Source organism: Nelumbo nucifera, chromosome 1 (assembly GCF_055504915.1).
Source record: "Nelumbo nucifera cultivar China Antique chromosome 1, China Antique-T2T, whole genome shotgun sequence".
Lineage (NCBI taxonomy): Eukaryota > Viridiplantae > Streptophyta > Magnoliopsida > Proteales > Nelumbonaceae > Nelumbo > Nelumbo nucifera.
This window is the reverse complement of record NC_142649.1, coordinates 9,325,098-9,345,348: the sequence shown is the minus strand read 5'-3', so window position 1 is coordinate 9,345,348 and position 20,251 is coordinate 9,325,098. Positions and strand designations below refer to the sequence as shown.

General features: G+C 37.4%; 3 protein-coding genes and 1 pseudogene across 3 annotated transcripts; 1 reads left to right on the top strand and 3 right to left on the bottom strand.

Annotated features, from left to right (window-relative positions):
* The first annotated feature begins 887 nt into the window (after positions 1–887).
* LOC148802892 (polygalacturonase-like) lies at positions 888–2,575 on the top strand. The gene is made up of 4 exons (XM_088896748.1): positions 888–1,295; positions 1,408–1,697; positions 1,845–2,073; positions 2,360–2,575. The coding sequence occupies exons 1-4, from the start codon at positions 888–890 to the stop codon at positions 2,573–2,575; spliced, it is 1,143 nt and encodes a 380-aa protein (XP_088752874.1).
* Positions 2,576–6,520: 3,945 nt separating this feature from the next.
* LOC148802891 (polygalacturonase-like) lies at positions 6,521–8,055 on the bottom strand. Its single transcript, XM_088896504.1, has 4 exons — positions 7,791–8,055; positions 7,329–7,618; positions 6,960–7,188; positions 6,521–6,815 (listed from the first exon to the last, which is right to left on the bottom strand). Exons 2-4 carry the CDS (start codon positions 7,604–7,606, stop codon positions 6,597–6,599), a joined length of 726 nt encoding a protein of 241 aa, XP_088752630.1. The 5' UTR covers positions 7,607–7,618; positions 7,791–8,055; the 3' UTR covers positions 6,521–6,596.
* LOC148802890 (polygalacturonase pseudogene) lies at positions 7,782–8,147 on the bottom strand (annotated as a pseudogene).
* A 6,022-nt stretch (positions 8,148–14,169) lies between these two features.
* LOC148802889 (polygalacturonase-like) lies at positions 14,170–15,948 on the bottom strand. Its single transcript, XM_088900449.1, has 4 exons — positions 15,403–15,948; positions 14,780–15,069; positions 14,419–14,647; positions 14,170–14,244 (listed from the first exon to the last, which is right to left on the bottom strand). Exons 1-4 carry the CDS (start codon positions 15,832–15,834, stop codon positions 14,170–14,172), a joined length of 1,026 nt encoding a protein of 341 aa, XP_088756575.1. The 5' UTR covers positions 15,835–15,948.
* Between the last annotated feature and the right edge of the window lie 4,303 nt (positions 15,949–20,251).

The following is a 20,251-nucleotide window of genomic DNA, read 5'->3' as shown; positions in this document are numbered from 1 at the left end:
AGTCCTAAATCTTCATTTGCAAAACTCCTAAAAGGGTATGATGGTATAAAATAGAGTCCAATTAAGGTGCATTAATTTCAGAAATTTTATGGCATATATATTAAATCAAAATTTCAACCTTTCACCTTCAAGATATCACATTTGTTTATTTTTCAATTTTTTACGTTTCATAAGGTGTACTACTTATTATTAGAGACTTTAACAATAAAGATATCACAAGGTTCAAAGTATTGATACGATACGCCCTGTATCTGACGTATCTTTTAGTCTCGATACACTATTTCTCCTTAGTTGATTCTTTTAATTTGACTAACACAGTCTTCCCATTACTATATATTTTCTACTATGTTTAGATGAGAAGTGCATTACTTTTGGAGAGTAACATCAGTTGTGTGAGCAAGCAACAGACCTAGCTAAGGAGTTGAGATAATTTACACAGAAAAGAAGGGTTAAGAAATAGAATGAGGAAAAAAAGAAGAAGAAAGAAATAAAGAAAAGATACTTCATCAAGTCTCTGGGTTAATCATTGGGCGATCTAGTGATCTGGTTTACACAACTTAGATAGAGTAATATCTGGTTTAATGCCTAAGATACTCCATCAAGGACAACTTTGGATCTCTTGATGAAGTAATACATTTGACTGTCACATGAAGACATCCAGTGCATGAATTTGGAAAGTCAATCATCTGTATGTCATGCAAACCTCAGCAGTGTTGGGGAAGACTACTTCTGCAACAATGGATCCTTAATGGAAATGCTTTCTTAGTTGTCAAATTCGAGGCTCATCAGCTTGCTTCAAGCTGCAACTACCAATCACTATAGATAGCCCAAACCGCCTCAACTGTCATCTCTCATCTCTCTCTCCTCTCTGTAAAATGGAGAAGACCATGAAGGTTGTTTTCTCACTTCTCTGCATCTGTTTCCCCTTAGTAGCAAGTGGCAATTACAGTGTGGTGGACTTTGGGGCCGACCCCAATGGAGAAACCGACTCGACTCAATCTTTCCTGAAAGCCTGGGCCTCTGCTTGCAGCTCAGTCACTCCTGCCACAATCAGTGTGCCTCCTGGGAAATTCTTGATCAAGAAGGCAGTCTTCAGAGGGCCATGTAGTAATACTGCAATCACCATCGAAATGAACGGGACACTGATCGCCCCTTCCGATTATCGAGAGCTTGGTGGGTCTGGTAATTGGCTTTTGTTTGTCAAGGTCAGTGGGTTGTCCATTAATGGCGGAACACTCGACGGGCAGGGAGCAAACTTCTGGGCTTGCGAGAAGAACTGCCCAGCTGCAGCCAGGGTACGTACGTGGTGTAATTAACATGCAATAAAATGACAAAATTGCCCTTCACTTTTTTCGTTAACACACTCTTAAATCTTAATTAACAACCATGGGGATGTGGGTCCTGCAGTCAATTACATTCAACTACGCAATGGATGTAGTGATCAACGGCTTAACTTCCATCAACAGCAAGAACTCTCACATTGTGATCAACGGTTGCGAGAATGTTACGGTCCAACAGGTGACAGTGGTTGCCCCTGATCAAAGCCCAAACACAGATGGCATTCATGTGCAGATGTCATCAGGGGTCACCATTACAAATACTAGTATTAGAACCGGCGATGACTGCATCTCAATTGGCCCAGGTGCCACTAATTTATGGATCCAAAGCATTGAGTGTGGGCCGGGACATGGGATAAGGTGCGTGACACTACCCTGAAGGCCCATGAACTGATGGGCCATGGGTTATTTTAGTTCAAGATTCCAAGGTTTTGGGCCTTGTGCTATCTATTTGGGCTTCATTTTATGGGTGAGCCTTATTTTTTTCTTAAACTGTACGTTTTGCAGCATAGGGAGTCTGGGCAAGGATCTTGTAGAAGAAGGAGTAAAGAATGTAACAGTAAAAGATGTAGTGTTCACAGGAACTCAGAATGGATTTAGGATCAAGTCATGGGCCAGACCCAGCAATGGATTTGCAAAACAAGTTCTTTTTCAGGATGCTATTATGAAGAACGTCAGATACCCAATAATAATCGATCAAAATTATTGTCCCAACACCAAAGGATGCCCCAGTCAGGTAAAAGTTAGAAGTCCATTTCTCAATCCTCCTATCTATGATTCCAAGGGGTTGGCCTGAAACCGCTACCGAAGCCCATACATATCACGGCAGGCCCAAATCTACATAGGTTGGGCCATGATTGCTACTTTGCTAGATGATGCCTCAAGGTTCCAAACCTGCATGTTCAATCTGTTGGGCTTTACTAGGTTTCTTGGCTTGGAAAATGCTTTTTTTTTTCTTCTTCCTTTTTGAATCCAGTAGATTTAACTCTCTTCTCATCTTTTTCCCTTATTTTTTCCCTCAGAGCTCTGGTGTCAAAATTAATCAAGTCACATACAGAAACATTCAGGGAACATCAACAACAAAAGTGGCTATGAAATTTGACTGCAGTGTGAGCAATCCATGCAAAGATATAAAGCTAGAAGATGTGGGTCTTACTTACAGAGAGAACCCAGCACAATTGACTTGTGTCAACACAGATGGAATTACTGGCTTAGCTTTGACATCAAGTTGTTCATAGAAATAGCTATACTTTATACAAAATTTTAAGATAAGTTGTTCATAGAAGTGCTTTCACATAATACCCATTTGTGTGCACTGTAAATCTGAACTGTATACAGATATTGGATAGGGTTTAGTGCACTATTTGATGCGAAATTTGCATTTATTGCCTTGTTTACGCTTATTGATTGTGTTTTAGGTGAGTGGCTCCCTTGGGATACATAAAAGCATGGGACATTTGTTGTGAAATATTTTAATATTGTACCCTAAAGATGAATCTTACAATATGTTATCAACAAATTTGATCTTGGCCTTACATCTAGTATACAAGGGATTTGTCTCCACATTTCCATAGTATGTCACATATAATTGAATTAATATACATATTATTGTTTGCTGATCATCACTCCATAATATATTTTCCATTCAATAAACAAGAGTAGTGAGACACCAATTTTTTTTTTTTGGTTCAATAACAATTCATTAACGAGCCAGAAAGGAAACAACTACAACTGAAAACAGAAAATAAACGACAAAGAGGGAAACAACACAAAAAAAAAAGAAAGGAGCTAGCTAAACAACACCCTCGACCGACACTAAAATAGAAGACAAACACAAGAACTTCTAATCAACACCTGAAACTTTTAGTAAGTCCAACCTTTGCCGTAGCATGGGCTACAACATTTGCTTCTCTGAGGCATTTACAAAACTTATAAGATTTTCCAGTAGACAAAGCTTTAATGTCTTCACAAAGGAATTGAATCTCAGTATGAGCAGGGCTCTGGAGGACCCAAAATACTATCGATTAAAACAGCAGTCTGATTCAAAAATCATGGAATTTAGATCATTCTCAGACGCAAAAAAAAAAAAAAAAAAAAAAAACGTTGCTGCTAAAAGAGCTTTTGCTTCAGCCACAAGGGGAGAACACGTAGAAATCTGACCAAAACCAACTCTCCAACCATAATTATTTGCATCTCAAACCACAAAACCAAAAGAAGCCCTCTGCATGTTGTAAGAACCTCCATCAAGTATTTATCTTCATCCATCCTCGATCTGGAGGGTCCCAAAAAGTCTGATTCACCTTTTTCCTGGCCTTTTAACAATTTCCCATTTTTTGTTGTCAAAATTGAGATTTCTCCACTATTGACCTATGAATAGGCAGATTCCATATTTGTTTCCAAACAATTCTATCCATGGTAGATGGCAGAGAAATTTTTTGGTCCATTCTTTGATGTTGAAAGGCTAGGAAGTATGGTGATTTGACAGTAAGAGTATCATTTTTGCTCCTCACACAAATTAGTTTATCCTTCCATAGTATAAGAAATGTCAATGTCCATAATTTTTTGAACTATATATGGAGGGAAAGTATTCAAGATTTTTCTTCTATTCCAAAATCTATTTTCTTGATCAATGAGATCCTCAACCTTAAGATTTTGGTCCCCTTCATTCATGGGTCCCATTGGCCTGAACCCTTCAAGTCCAGGAATCAAAAGGTCCTCCCAAACTCTCACCCTATCCCCCTTGCTAACTTTCCAAAATCTATTTTCTTTTACTCTTTTCTGGTTCTTCGTAAATGAAAGTGCATCACCATTGACTACCATCCTCTGGATTTTCAATTCTCGTATGAATTAAATTCTTGTCTACACACAACACTTGCAAATTCAAATCTTCTTCCCAAAATAAGGCTAGCCCACATACACCTACAATTTAGTAGGCTACACTTAATCTCACATAAGAAAAAGATTTCAGGCTTACTATTCCTTAGGGTCTCTTTTGCTATACGAACTGTCAAGGGGGATCCCAACCCTTGGCAGTTTCAGGTGAGAACTTTCATGACCATCGAGGGAGTTGTTCTGGGACAACTTCCACAAGCCCTCCAAAAGTACTTTCAAAAAGCATAGGATATAGATCAGCCAGGTTCTGAATTGTCATATGACTCTCCTGACTCAAGCAGTTTCTAAAGTTTGGATACATTTGATAGAGACACCAATTTATTTACAATAAAAATGACCAAAGACTGAGCTTAGAGAGAGAGAGAGAGAGAGAGAGAGAAAGAGAACACAATTGTTATAAGAGTCGATTTGTAAAAAATGTTTATATATAAATAAATTCTAAAGAAAGTGAACTTACCTTGTAGCTAGGCCGGTTATTATGATGCGTGCAGGCCTTGCATGGTTATCCATTATCTTACGTGGCATCTCCCCAATTTTCTTGTATAGAAATCATGAAACCAAGTGGTTGGTAAGGGTTTAGTGAGTATGTTAGCAATTTGCTTCATACCAAAAATGTGTTTGACAATGAAGACACCGACAACCACCTTCTCAAAACAAAGTGAATATAAAGCTCTATGTGTTTTGTTTTTGCAAGCTGAATTGGGTTCACTGGCAAGTATGCAACTGAGCGATTATCACACTAAATAGTTGGTTTTACAGGAAGTGCATAGCTCTAATTCACGTAGAAGCATGCAAATCCAAAGAAGCTCAAATGTCGTAGAAGCTAATAAACATCTGTATTCAAACTCTGAGTTGGACCTCGCAATGGTGATTTTCTTGTGAGACTTCACAATGGTGGTTCACAACATGCCCAATTGGTGTCTAAGTATGCCTAAACTAATACAAAAGAAGGCCGAAGAAAATCCCATGTGTAATAGTGCCTTTAATTTAGCATAGGGTGTGTTCACTAACAAACCAATGAAGAGAAGTGGTAGACTTCGTGAATTGGAAAACCTTGTGAACAATGAAGGATATGTTGAGTCTTGTCAATGTGACATATTGTAGAGCATCAACAACATTTTGATACTAGGAAGGATCGGCTAGCAGTTCACCAGAATGAGAATCAAGTCGGGTAGAAGTAGCCATGGTCATCTTACTAGGTTTAGCATCTTGGATTTGAGTCTGTACAAGGAGGTCTTGGATATATTTATGTTGGCAGAGATGCGTCCCTTGAGAGTCACACTAAAGATCAACACCCAAGAAATAGTGGGCCAACCTAAGGTCCCGTAAGGCGAATTGAGAGGATATGGCTTTGGTCATGTGCATAGAGGACAACCAATAGTTAGAGGGATTGATTTGTTACAAAGTGGAAAGGGCTAGACCTAAAGGAAAATGGGTACTACTATGAAATGATTTAAGCACTAAAAAATTAACATCGGATGTGACTTTAAAGAGAAGGGAGGACATGGCTTTAAATAAAAATGATTTCAGCACCAACCCCATATAGTTGGGAAAACGCATGGATGATGTTGATGATTACTTGTATGTTTAATTTTGGCCTTTTTACGTACTAGTAAGTAGGCACATATTTTGCACATGGTAATTTTAGATGATAATAGTGATAGTAATAATGAATCTAGAAATTTCTATAAATATGTATTTTTTATTAATTAGATGCATATTATAAATCCAAATTTGATTACATAAACACCTCATTTAAATATATGATAATCAGATCAAGTTATGAAGTTTCAAGTATCATTGATAGGTCTGCTTGCTTGGTTAGATTATTCTTTTTATAATAATTTATCTTTTTGGTGTTTTTTCCTATTCATTTATCAAAAAGATGTAGGATTTAAATAGAGTGAATTGAATGAAGTGAAAAGTAATAGTTCAATTTACAATTTAAACCTCACAATTAAATAGAGGTTAAATTCAAAAATTAGTATTTTAATCAAAAGAAAATTCCACAATCTTATTTATATTTTTAATAGTAGTGTAAATATAGAATTGTAGACGTGTACATATTCAAATTTTCTATGTTTTTTTTATATTTTTGTATAAAAATAATTCTAATATATCACATACTTTTTATTTAATATGATAATTAATATTATACATATGTCTAAAGTTTTTTTTGTAACATTTATGTATTTTTTATATAATATAGATATGATTGACAGTATAAACTACAAAGTGCAAAGGAATGTTTAATATATTAAATTAGCATTTCCATTCTAATTTGCAAAAGAATATGGTACACAATAATCCTTGCATTTATAACATAACCACTAGGAGATATGTATGCCTATATGTACGTATGTAGGCCTACAGACAGCTTGTTGGTTCAATTAAACCAGAAGTTGTTCCGTCAGCGTTGGTACATGATGATTCTGCCGGTTGGTTGTCATAGGTGAGATTTACATCTTCCAGTATGATTCCAGTGCATGGATCCTTAGAGCTACAGTCAAACTTCACCGCCACTTCTGTTGCTGACGTTCCGTGTATGTTTTTGTACGTCACTTGACTAATTTTTACGCCTGAAACCTGTTCAAACCCATTTTATATTGATCAATATAAATAATGGTGGCCCAAGCCCAATTCTTGGGCTCCAGTTGACGTGGGTTACACTTCAAAGCCCATTTCTGAGAACCAGATGTTGCGGCCGGGTTGAGAAAGGAAGTTTCTTACCTGACCAGGGCAATCTTCACTATGAGGGCAGTAGTTTTGGTCAATTATGATGGGATTTTGGGATTTCTGCATGGTGGCATCTTCAAAAAGGACCCCTTTTACAAATCCATTGCTTGGTCTGGCCCATGATTTGATTCTCAGCCCATTCTCTGTGCCGGTAAATGTAACGGTTTTAACCGTCACATTCTGTACTCCTGCTTCATTTACATCCTTGCCAAGGCTTCCAATGCTGCAGCAAGCACACAAATTACTTTACTTACTTGATGAGCTCCAACTCCATGTCTTAACTTCCAACAAACAAATAAATGATCCACTCCCTCTACGTACAGAGTGCATATAATTATCTCTCTCTCTCTCTCTCTCTCTCACCTGATGCCATGTCCTGGTCCGCATGCAATTCCTTCTACCCACAAGTTGGTTGTAGCAGGGCCAACTGAGATGCAATCGTCTCCGGTCTTGATGTTGGAGCTCTGGATTGTGACTGCCGTCGACGATTGCACATGAATGCCGTCGGTGTTTGGGCTGTTGCCTGGGGCCGTGACCTTCACTCCTCTCACCTTCACATCCTTGCTGCTGTCGATCACAATGTGATACAACTGGCTGTTTTTCGACGATAATCCGTCGATCACAATGTTCTTTGAGTTCATAAACGTCAGAGACTGCACATTGTAAAGTTGTCAATATATGTATATATGTTTGGAGAAATCTGAATCAATAGTAGAAAAAAATTAGCTAGTCTTTTGAAATGAAGTTTCTAATTACTCAATTGGACTATTGAGTGTAGAGTAGTGCAGAGTGCTAGATGTCATAATTTGTTATAAATCAACGTACCCTGGCTCCAGTGGGGCAACTCTTCCCAGAAGCTTTACAACTCCACAAGCCGGAGCCTTGACCATCAAGGGTTCCTCCATAGATCGAAACACCAGTGACCCCATCAAACGTAAGCCAGTATCCAGAGCTGCCGAGGACATTGTAGTCTGATGGGGCCACCAGTGTCCCTTCGATGCGTATTGTGATATCAGTGTTCTTGCACTGGCCATTGAAGGCTGCACGACTGACTAAATAACTTCCCGGTGGCACATAGACTGTTGCTGGACTAACTGAGCCACAAGCCCCTGCCCATGCAACGAGGAATGCATGGGGTGGAGTCAGTTTTTCCGTCAGGTTTGGCCCCGAAGTCGACCACATTATAGCTTGTAGCTGCGGTTATTGGGTGAAGTAAGACGAAGAGAAGTGATGAGAGAAGGAAACAAACCAAGACCTTCAACATTTTTGAAAGGGAAAGGGGGGGGGGGGGGAGGTTGCTTGAATGTTGAGTGGTGATAAGTGGTAAGAGAATGATAGAGAGAGAAAGGTGATGAACTTGATGCATGAGAAGGTGGTGCAGTCTGGGCTGCTATTTATAGAGTTCAATTTCAATAGGAGTTGGGAAATGTTTGATACAAAAAGCAAAGGGGATACTAAGCCACTTGTGAATTGGGCAATGTGGGCCGAAAGGTTTGACAACATAGTAACAATATATAGGGGGCATGTGGGGCCTGTACCATTCAGCCCAGCAGTTTTGATTGACATAATAGATCCCTTACATGGTGAATGGGTAAGGGGGGCATGTGCCCCATTACTTGTTTCACGGATGCACGATAACAGAACTGGTTCAGGAATGAAAAGAAGTTGCTTGTTTCATTCTCTAATCTCTCTACTAAACGAATCGTGATACATTAGAAAAAATTTGTGATTTCATGTGAGCAGACAGTGGCTAGTTCTCTCTCTTCCTTCTGTCCTCGGTCAGATCCGGATAAGGTAAGACTCATGAAAAAACATGTCGAACTTTGCCTGATCGATACGATAGTGGATCCCACCATGTCTATATTACAAAAAGAATCACGAGAGGTTCATTCCTCCTGAATAATTAATTTTCGGTGATCACAATTCACAAATCACAAGAATAAAAACGAATTTTCTTTTCTTGTTTGAATAGGGAAGATAACATGATATGATGTTGATGAATGCATGTCCCATGTTTTGAGGCGTCCTTTGTCGTCGCTGTTGCTTGTGGAGGTGCACCCATGCATGTGACATGCATATCCATGGATGGCCATTTAACATCATCTTACGTAGTTAGTTTGAAGATATGATAGACATATAGGATACATATACATTATAGGAGTTTATTTGACAGAGGTCTAGCTTTAATAGGCTAGTAGCCCTCCAGCTACCCCTTTTGTCTTCCTTCTTTGAGCTGAGATGGAGCAATTGTAGTTCATCAGGCCGTGGCGCAAATGCAGCCATGAATTAATGCCTAAAAGTAATCTACGTTAATAGCGGCCTGCTTCCTTTGCTTGTGTTCCCATGTAAATCAAAACTATCGTCACTTGGGATTCTTGTGTTATACTAAATGAATTAATATTTGATGACAAGTTCTAAACTGAATTCTCATGGATTGTTGTTATGTTAGTCTCTTAGTTGTGATCGTCACTCATGTTGGGCTTTGTACGTATTCTAAGTGTACCTAGCAAATCATGTTATAACTATGGCTCCATTTGGATAAACTTTTGGTTTGAGATTTTTTGGGCTCCTAATAAAAAGAGTAAATTATAGGTAAGGTTTAAAAAATCGATGCGATATATTGAAAAATATATTCTGTATTGAGTGTATTGTATCGTATTTTTTGGATCTTTACAAGTGTTTCGGGACCCACTATTTTGTATTGGAAAAATATGGGTATTAAATTCTCCGAAAACCAAAATTAAAAAAAAAAAAAACAAAAAAATATTCCCGCATGGTTAAAAGTACCGATATGTTTAAGGTAGGGATCTTGAACTTTTGAATCATGATTATAGGTAGGTAGTCATGCACACTTTGAGGGTAGGGATCTTGAACTTTTGAGTGGCACAGTTAAATACCCTTAACTTTCAAAAATGGACACCCCATTCTATAACGTTAAACAAAGTCATGGTGTGCAATAAAATTACCAAACTGCCCATTCATATTTCGAATTATTGAGAGAATATAAAATTCATAATTATATGTTTAAGTTAAGCAATGATTTGTCGTATGTTGTTTGGTTATGTGATTATGTCCATTTAAATAAAATTTTTGATTAAAGAATGTAAAACTGTGTTTTAAAATGTAAAAGAAAGGAAAAAAAACCATCTTGTAGGCCCATTGTTCATTTAAATAGGAAAAAAAAACCATCTGAATTTTTAATTCTACTTTGAATAGGGAAAATTGTAAGATTTTTTTTATTAGGTCGGGCTTCGGGCTCGGGCTCGGGGCTTTAGGCTTTTTATCAGGGCCAGGCTCGGGCCCAAGTTATAGGCCCGTGTGGTCGGGCCAAACTCGGGCTCGGGCCTAGGCATATTTCTATTAATGATGAGTAAAAGCCCCGGCCCAGCCCATGAATAGGTCTAGTGAGCATGTAATAGCTGTGTGACACATGTCACACGTAATGTGTCTTTCATCCAAATGTTTTTATTCCGTTAGACAGAAATTATCCATTATTTTATTATCTTTGTCAAAATAATTAAAAATAAAAAAGCAATAAAAAAGAAAAATGTAAATGAATCTCAATTTTCAACACGTTTAGGTTTTTATTTTTTATTGTTTTTATTTTTAATTATTTTAACAAAGATAATAAAATAATGGATAATTTATGTCTAACCGAGCAAAATCGTTTGGATAAAAAGACACATTAAGTGGAACATGTGTCACACAGCTATTACGTGCTCACTCATTGTGCTTACCTAACGTGCCTACTACATCCGGACCCCTTCCCAACACTATCCAATCTTCACCCACCTTTGCAAAGATTGGTCTCCCAAATTTAAGACTTCATTGCCATTGTCGATGATTCAATGATTCTCAAAATCTAGCACTCGAGGCACAAAAGGTTCCAAAAAAATCGTGTTTGAGTATTTGCTCAGATTTGCTTTTAAAAACATATCTTAAAACCAATAAATATTAAAGCCCTGAAAGACAAACCTAAAGGCAAAACTTTAGCTGTTGGGGGCCAACGACATAGGCTGGGCTCAATTGATTGAGTAGCTTTCCTTTGAACTGCTTTGGAGAAAGCCACTGTAAGTTTTATGGGAAAGCTATTTTTTTGGCCTGCTGAATCGCAACTAATTTGGGCTTTCTATACTTTTCACCAAATATTGCTTGTTTGTAGGCTGTCTGGATGAGGCCCACCCCAAGAAGTCACAAAGCCGCTGGTGCTTCGGCCTTCATCCCTCTCTAACAGCCTTTATGAGGGGAACTTTTGGCTTTGTGAGGTGGGGCCCCACATGGATAGCCTATATGCTCTGTTTGGCTAAAAAATCAGATCAGATGTTAGTCAATTCTTTCAAGGGACTATGTGCTTTAGAATCTTCAAATAACTTGATGAGGATCAAATCGCATAGAGTCACCACTGGCAATGACAGCTCGGATGATGTGAGCTGAGCTTATCAGTTCGTATCTGCAAGAATGAACATGTTAGAGAGCCCAGGAAGTTGATTTGGACAAAGAGGACTCCGACGGTCAAATTAGTACCGAATTGCTAAAGAGAAATGGGAGCTGCTAGGTAGAGAATCAGAGCTGAGAGCTGGTAGAGCAAGTGTGTAGGAGAGTAAGCGGTGCAGTTTGAGGGTGAGGCCGTGAGGGGTCACCCTTATATGAATTTTGAAGCTCAGCCAAGGCGTGCCTGGCATGTCTGAGGTGGTAAGGTCTATCCACCCGTTGTATATGAAGTACACCTCCACAACGTCGCAATGGGTTCTTTTCCTATTTCCCATAAAGTGGAAGGAACCGGGCTTATCACTGCCAGGTGGGTGACGTGTCATCATGCATTTTGAATGTGCTAAAATGGGAGTGTATAAGGAGAGACGCACCACGTAAGGTCGGCATGACACCTCAGGTCAGAGAGGGTAAGCAGTCAATGAACGTGTTGTAGGCCCACCTGCCAATCTGCTCTTAAGCGAGGCCGGAGTTATATTGGGTCGAGGAACATTCAACTGAAGTTTTCAGTGCCACATGCGGTGCCAAAGTGTTGTAAGACGGTATTGGTCATAATTAAAGGCATTTCATAATTAAAGGCTCATTTTAGCCTCATGATAACTACTTATTCAGAGTTTCTAAAAGTAGTTGAATCACCTTAACTGAAATAGGCCTAAAATAGGAGCTTTGTGCATTTAGAATTTAAAAGGCTTATCCAAAAATAAGCTACGTTGTGCAAAAACACTCACACGAGTTTTGTGGGCAGTGTAAAAAGGGACTCTATCAGCACTCCCACCTAAAGTCTTTCACCTTCATAATATAATTTAAACATAGTCTTTATCAAAGTCATATTTTAAATTCTCAATAAATGCACTTCACTCTGAATAATTTGATATTGAGTCGAAGCCAATCAAATTATTTCTTCTTATGAACTAGTGTAGGGTTGCAAATAATTCACAATTTCGCATATCAAGTTGATCCACTTAAGGTGAGGTGGATTTTCTAAATATACTAAATCGAATGAACAAATTAGATAACATGTTTGATTCAATAATTGAAATAAATTCAGGTATAGCCCAATACAATCAGTTAATAACAGTTATAACAAGTTGCTTTCATTTAGGCTGTGTTTGGTTTGAAGGAAAAAGTAGGGAAAAGAAGGGAAAAGCAAGGGAAACCTTTTGACAAACCAAACATAGCCTATTTTTTCCTTACATTTCCTAACATATATATTTCCTTGCATTTCCCTTCCTTTCCCTATTTTTTTCCTTCAAACCAAACATAGTCTTAGTGAACAAATTATTTAGGAGTTTGTTTTTTTTTTGGGAAATTGTCTAAAACTCACCAAGTCAATAAGTTTTTATTTTTCCAAAACTCACCTTCTGTTAGTGCACTGTTAATGCCTCTTAATAGAAGTGTCCATAGTCAGCATAAATAACAATTTTCATGATCAAATTACCCTTGAATGGCGAGTTAGAGGAAAAGGGGTCTTTTTCAGTTTTCAATTTTCTTTTTCGTTTTTGCATTTTTAGTGGTTTTGGTTATAATTTCTGTTTTTTTTTTTTTACATTTTCTATTTTCTATGATCTATAAATATTTCTGTATTTTTTGTTATTTGCTTGCAATTTTTGTGTTTTTTTTTATAATTTTTGGTGTTTTTTCTACAATTTTTATTTTCTGATTTTGTTTTTCAATTTCTATAGTTTCTATAAGTTTGAAAATAATTTTTTATTTTGTTTTCAATTTTTATATTTTTTGTAGTTTCTGTGTTTTTATATTTGAAGATATTTTTTTGAATTTTTCCTTTTTTTCATGTCTAAATATTAAAATATATATGTGTATATATTTTATATTTTTCTATGAAGGCTAAAAGGATAATGTATTAACACCGTTAGTCTGTTTAACGTCAAGTTAGTGACATGGTGAGTTTTAGACATTTTGAAAAGTTGTGGTGAGTTTAAGAGAAATGCTGAAGTCATGGTGAGTTTTAGACAATTTCCCTTTTTCTTTTCTTTTCTTTTTTAGAGAGAGAGAGTGAGAGAGAGAGGAAAATGAAGGCTAAACTCTGGTTGACTATTGTACCCTCAAAAAGTTTTTTTTTTTTTTTTAATTATTTTGTCCCTCAAAAGACAAAAGAATCAACTCATTCAGTTCAAACGCTTCAGTCCAAATAAAGCCCATTTCAAAAGCAAGTTGAGAAACCTTTCCATATCATGCATGGAGAGAGGGTGCCCATTTCAAACCAATAAGTGAAGAAAAATAGGTGCCCAATATCATCCAAATTGGATTGAATCTTCTAAAACAACAGTGTAATTACATGTATCACATTTCTAACTATTTGGAGATCAAATCTCCTTACAGAATACTCTCAAAAAGATGAGACATGTCTGGCAACAAACCAAGCTTTCATTAATGTGCCATCCCGTAATTCTCCTTACAGTATACTGACTCTAAAAAAGATGGGACAGAAGTTCGGCGACAAACCAAAACTTTCATATATATAAATGTGCCATCCCCTAATTGTTCTTATACAATCATACAACTACTCAACTATTTCTATCTATCTTAAGTCTGTGTGTTTATGAATTTCCCTACAAACAGCCTGCTGGTTTAATTAAGCCTGAAGTTGTTCCATCTGCATTTGCACACGACGACTCGGCTGCATGGTTGTCATAACTCAGATTCACATCTTCCAATACGATCCCAGTGCACGGATTCTTGGGACTACACTCAAATTTCACGGGCAACTTGAGTTGCTGATGTTCCATGGATGTTCTTGTATGTTACTTGACTGATTTTTTACGCCTGAAGCCTGTTTAGAGAAACAACATATACATATGTTGAGTTACAAGATATTTGAAGGGAGAACAGTGGGCCTACAGGCCCATGACTAAGCCCAATTTTTTGGGGCTTGTAGTAAAAAACATTTGATGTAATTCTTTTTTTTTTTTTTTTTTTCAGGGCCCAGGAGAGAGGCTAGTCTTACCTGATTAGGGCAATCGTCACCATGGGGGCAGTAATATTGGTCAATTATGACTGGATTTTGGACATTCTGCATGGTGGCATCTTGGAAAAGAACCCCTTTTACGAATCCATTACTGGGCCTAGCCCATGACTTAATCCTTAGCCCATTGTCAGTACCGGTAAAAGTAACGGTACTAACTGTCACGTTTTGAACTCCTTCTTCGTTGTCATCTTTGCCGAGACTTCCAATGCTGCAGCATAGCAATACACCCAACAAATAGGCATACATAATTACATACTTCAATTCAATTAAATCTCACTAGTTGTTTGTTTCCAGAAAGAAAATTTGAATGGGGTTTCTGTAGAAATGTAATCTCGATCACCTGATTCCATGTCCAGGTCCACATTCAATCTCCTCTATCCACAGGTTTGTTGTACCGGGACCCACAGAGATGCAGTCATCGCCGGTTTTAATATTGGAGTTGAGAATGCTGACCACCGTCGATGATTGCACATGAATGCCGTCGGTGTTGGGGCTGCTTCCTGAGGCAACGATCTTCACATCTCGCACGTTGACGTTTTCGGAACCGTCGATTACGATGTGGTACAACTGACTGTCGATCGATGATAGTCCATTGACCACGATGTTCTTCGAATTCATAAAAGTCAATGACTGTTTGGTTCCCGGCCACAGACAGGAAACCGTGTCCAAAATTAATATATAATCAGCTTTTGAAAAAACTCACTCTGGAGTCTGGAAAGAAAATCAAGGGGCATTAGCGTACATGAATGATTCCAGATTTCTTCGTTTTGGGAAATCGAAATCACTCATAAACACTCAGGAACAAAGAATTTTCAGATCAAGAAACAAAGAATCAGAAAACTTCAACTTTGTGGGGCCTGTGAAAAGCACTCCCGGGAAATATGGCAATTTTGTTGACTACCATCCCTCGGGCTGTGTTTGGTTGGACTGCAAATTGTTGAAATTTAATTATTACATACGTACCCTGGCTCCGGAGGGGCAACTGTTCCCAGAAGATTTACAATTCCACAAGGCAGAACCTTGGCCATCAAGTGTACCTCCGTTGATCGAAACTCCATTAACGCCTTGAAAGGAAAGCCAGGAGTCAGAGCTAGCAAGAACACTGTAATCTGAAGGGGCCACGAGTGTCCCATCGATTTGTAGGGTAATATCATTGTTCTTGCATTCTCCACTGAAGACTGCACGACCGAGTAAGTAACTTCCCGGTGGCACATAGATAGTTGCCGGAGAAGATGAGCCACAAGCTCCTGTCCATGCGTCCAAGAAGGCATGGGTGGAGTCAGTTTTGCCATCACCTTTGGCCCCAAAATCGTCAACATTGTAGCTTGCTCCCACGGTTGTTGGGGACAAGAAAATAAAAACAAGTGAGAAAAGAAAAGCAATGAACTTCAACATTTTGATCGAGAGAGAGAGAGAAAGAGAGAGAAGCTTGGTTGAGTTGAGTGGTGACTGGTAAGTGATATTTGGATTGAAGGAAGTTAAAGCAGTTGGGAGTATTTATAGGTTTGATTGATGGGGAAATGGGATTGGAAATGGTTTGATTGCAAAGAAAAGGGTTGGCTTCCCTCACGTGATAAACGGCCCGGTATATAGCAAAGAATGTCTGACTTTCTGACTTGATCCATTCAGTAAGTTGGCAATGATAGGGAGGAGTTCGAACTTGAAGAGTTTTTAAATCCCAGAATTGATGTGAATTGATAGGGATGTATGTGGCCTTGTTTTAGGTATAGAAAATTTTTCCTGTTTTCTACTAAATTTGAGAAATTCTAGTAAACCACAACTTTATGAAACTCCTTTTCTTCCCACAACAAAGAAGGCTGTCGCCCCATGAGAAAAAGATTAATCGAATTTTGTTAATGCATACAAGAGGTTTTTTTTTTACTTAAATTGTCCTTTTTCGCCGAAAAAGAACTAGTTTTCCTGAATTAAATGATGGAAGATATTCTGAAATTAATTTTTTTTTGTTATTGTGTAGACAGGAGATCAGTAAGACCCAAAAACAACTTGATTGGATGACTCTAACCATCAAATAAATTGATTATTTCTCATAGAACACAACTTGATTGCATCTAATTGGATTGATATTTTGGATTGAAAAAAAAAAGTGATTTTGTGCAAGAACTCTTGACCATCTGATCTTGAGATGGGAATTTGGTGCTACATGGGTTTTATTGATCACGAGCTATTCAAGCTCAGTTTGTGAAAATTTCAATTCAGCTTGCTCTAAACTGAGTTTTAAGTTGAGTTTGAGTCCAATATATATACATGTTTGCTAATGTGGCCAAGCTTGAGCCCAATAAAGTTTGGCTCACGAATTTCATCACCCTAATCGAACTTATGTTATATATAATATTTTCAATTTGTTATATGTATAATTTATAGTTTTTATATATATGATAAAAATTTTTCTATGTATAATTTATATATAATCTTTTATATGGTTATTTTTTATTTTTTATATGTGTAAATTTTTAATTTTTATATGAAGCTTGGCTCACTGTGAATCTCGAGCTGAATTTAGGCTCATGTTTCTATCTCAAATGATGCTCAAGCCTGAACTAAAGCCTAGGGGTGCAACTTAGGCAGGCCCAGCCCAAAATTTTACATAGGCTGGGTTTGGATTTTTTATCCTCGAGCTGGGCCCGGGCTCAAGAAGTTGGGATATTTTATTTTTTAGGCCAGACCCAGGCCTAGTCCTTAGGTAATCTGAACTTGGCCCAATTATACACATTCATATATATATATATATATATATGTGTAAATTTTGCATGCATATTTACATAAATATGTGTATATATTTGCATAAATATATACATACATACATATATATGTATATACAATTTGATGCACTCGGGTTGGGCTCAGGCCTAGGTTGACCATAAACCCAGCCCAACCCGCCCAACTAGAGCCTCATGTCTATTTTTTTTTGAGCTGAGCTCGAATAACCTGATATTCAGCTCAGTTTGGCTCAAATCCACCCTTACCACTTACAATTCAAGGAGACGGGTCAGAGTGTTATTAGAATTGAATAATGGATTTTTAAACAAGCAAGTACCTTTGAAATAAAGGCTATGTTTGGTTGCAGTGCAATTTTATTTGCACCAGTACAAATGCAAGGGAGTGCAAATATAAAAAATGCAATTTCTTGTTTAATTTTGTTTTGTATTTTATTTTATTCTATTTCATGTCTTAATTTACTTCATTTGTACTGCAATCAAACAAAAGAAGCTAAAATTTGAAACAAAAATAGGTCAGAATTTACACTCAAATCATTTGCACTGCCATGGTTTTATATCAGTGCAAATTTATCTGCATTGTGACCAAACAGAGCCAAAGACAAAAAACTGGAAAATTGAAATTCGGGAAATCTTTTATTTATGAAAATTTCTTTTTCCGTGTTCTTTTATGCACTAATCACGTTGGTGCAATGAACCTCTATATTTCTTTACGGTTTTGTTTGGTACATATCTCATCATCGAACGAGACGGAACTACCATTCCATTTTATTTTATCCGTAGACCGTAGTGATGCGTAAACCCCTGAGACGTACAATTAGTGCAAAAGGCATATTGGTGTAAGTGTAAGTGATCAAAATTCCAAGGAAACAAACAAGATAGTAATGGTATTTTTGTCAACAAAGCATATCCTCTTTGTTCCTTTTCTATGCGGACAAAAAAAAAGATAAAGCCTCACATGACCAGTCAACCAGCAATTGTTGACTAATGAAGGAATTAAGCTGCATGTAGAGGTGGGTTTGTGCAGTTGGTCCCTTGTATTTTGGCATAACTTGCTCGATCATGCATCAACCAACTATATATCAGAGTCCACTTATCTCATGTTTACAAGTTTGGAATCAGCATCTTCTTGGGTCTTAGAAATTTATTAGACCAAAAGTCAGTTTGAACAGATCTCTCAATGTACTTTTTAGGGACAACAAGAAAGAAACAAGACATTGTTGAAGCTCAAAAGCTCAAAAACTGAACAGATCCAAGGGTTCTTCACCAACATAATCCACTTTTGGGCCTCACATAGTCATCAAGTTAATTTCAGTGATTTATGCTATTGACTATGAACTGATTCTCAATTCATTAGTGTGAATCCCATACATGCACTATTAGCAAAAGATCAGCAAAAGAGAGTTGTAATCAGTGTTTTATTTTTCTTTTCCAAAACCTTCAAAATAGGTTGTGGGTTTGGAGAGTATTCTGAACTTGGAAAGGATGGGTCTCAAATTTTGAAATGGGAATTATTGTTTGGAGAACAGATTTTTGTTGATGATTACAAAAGATTCTGATCTCAGGGGTTTTGCTACCACCAGTGAAGCACGATTTTAACAGATGTTAATGTATGTTCCTTGTTTTAAGATGTCCATGTTTTGGGTAAAGCCCCACCGTGATTCTAGGAGGGACATTTCACTTCTACAGTAGTAAGAGATGAAAGTCTTGGTAATTCGTATTTGCTAGGAGATACTGTGCTATAACATCTCTTACACTTGAATCCACAAAAGCAGTTCTCACCAAAAAAAAGTAAAAAAGAAGAAGCACAAAAGCTAGTTTTGTTAGGCTAATATCCGTCCCTACTCCCTACTACTGTCTTTTCCTTTCTTGTTGATTTGTTTGGGTCCATTTTCTTGTGGAATTTTAGTTCTACAAATGCTGTGTGAATTGATGGCAACTTACAGGGAGCAGAAGCTCATAGTCCTCAAATCTGACCTTAATTTTGGTTAACAATTGGAGGGGATTTTGACCCATGCAATGAAATTTAGCCGTAAATGCAGCTGAGTGCAAAGAATAATTAAAAAGAGTAGAAAGTGATCAGGATTGTATTTGGTCAATTACTTCACACGGACAAGGATACAGAAACATAAACTAACTAACCTAAAATAACGTCTTTCCTTTGCTTGTGGTTCAACCTAAAATCTTCACGTGGGCATTCTTAACTGTCAATTAAGCCTATAATTCAAGTGGGGTGCTAAAATCAATCCACTGATCTAGGCCGCCCTAGAATGCTAAATTCAAACCCCATAATCTGGGCCATGATGTGGTACTCCAGTGTCAATCCAATGGGCCTCCTTTTCTCTGCATTCTAGGCCCAAAATGCAGGCGTGGAAGCTCCATCTATAGGATTGATAAGATATTAATGTTCCAGAAGGTTGCCTTTAAATCTTTTTCTTTTTTTCTTTTATCTATAAAATGGGCATTAATTCTGCTAGCTTGTTTAGCCTCAAACTTTCTCATCAACCATAGAGGCAAAGATCTTATCCAAACAGTTCTATGTTCAGCATGAACAAAAGGTGAGGGTATACATGTGAAGACAAGATTCAATATAATACAGCTGAAACCATTTAAAGTTTCAGTAATTCTCTACATCTGAAACCATGCCGATTTCAGTAATACAGCTGAAACCATTTAAAATTTTAGCTCCCGAACCAGCTGACCTTAATTCTGGGCAAGTGCATCTGAACCTTTGGTATTATTCTTGAAATCTGAAACATACACCATAATAGGAACCCATTAATTCATTTGAATTAAGTATATATTCATGGACAAGTTAAAATGGGGCCAAAAGAAATTACTTGAGCAATCTGGATTTTCTTCTAGTAAATTACTTCAGGTGGCTTAAGAACCAAGTTTAGCGCCTGGTGATTTTCTTCTAGTCAATTACTTCATGTGCGCAATTGCATGGAAAAGTTCTTAACCAAGTAACAAAATTCAACTAACCTAGCTATTGGAACAATTTTTCCTTAATTGCAGACCAAACAAATAACTATTACACGGATTGTCTTTCTCCAATGTAAATCAGGAACTTGAGA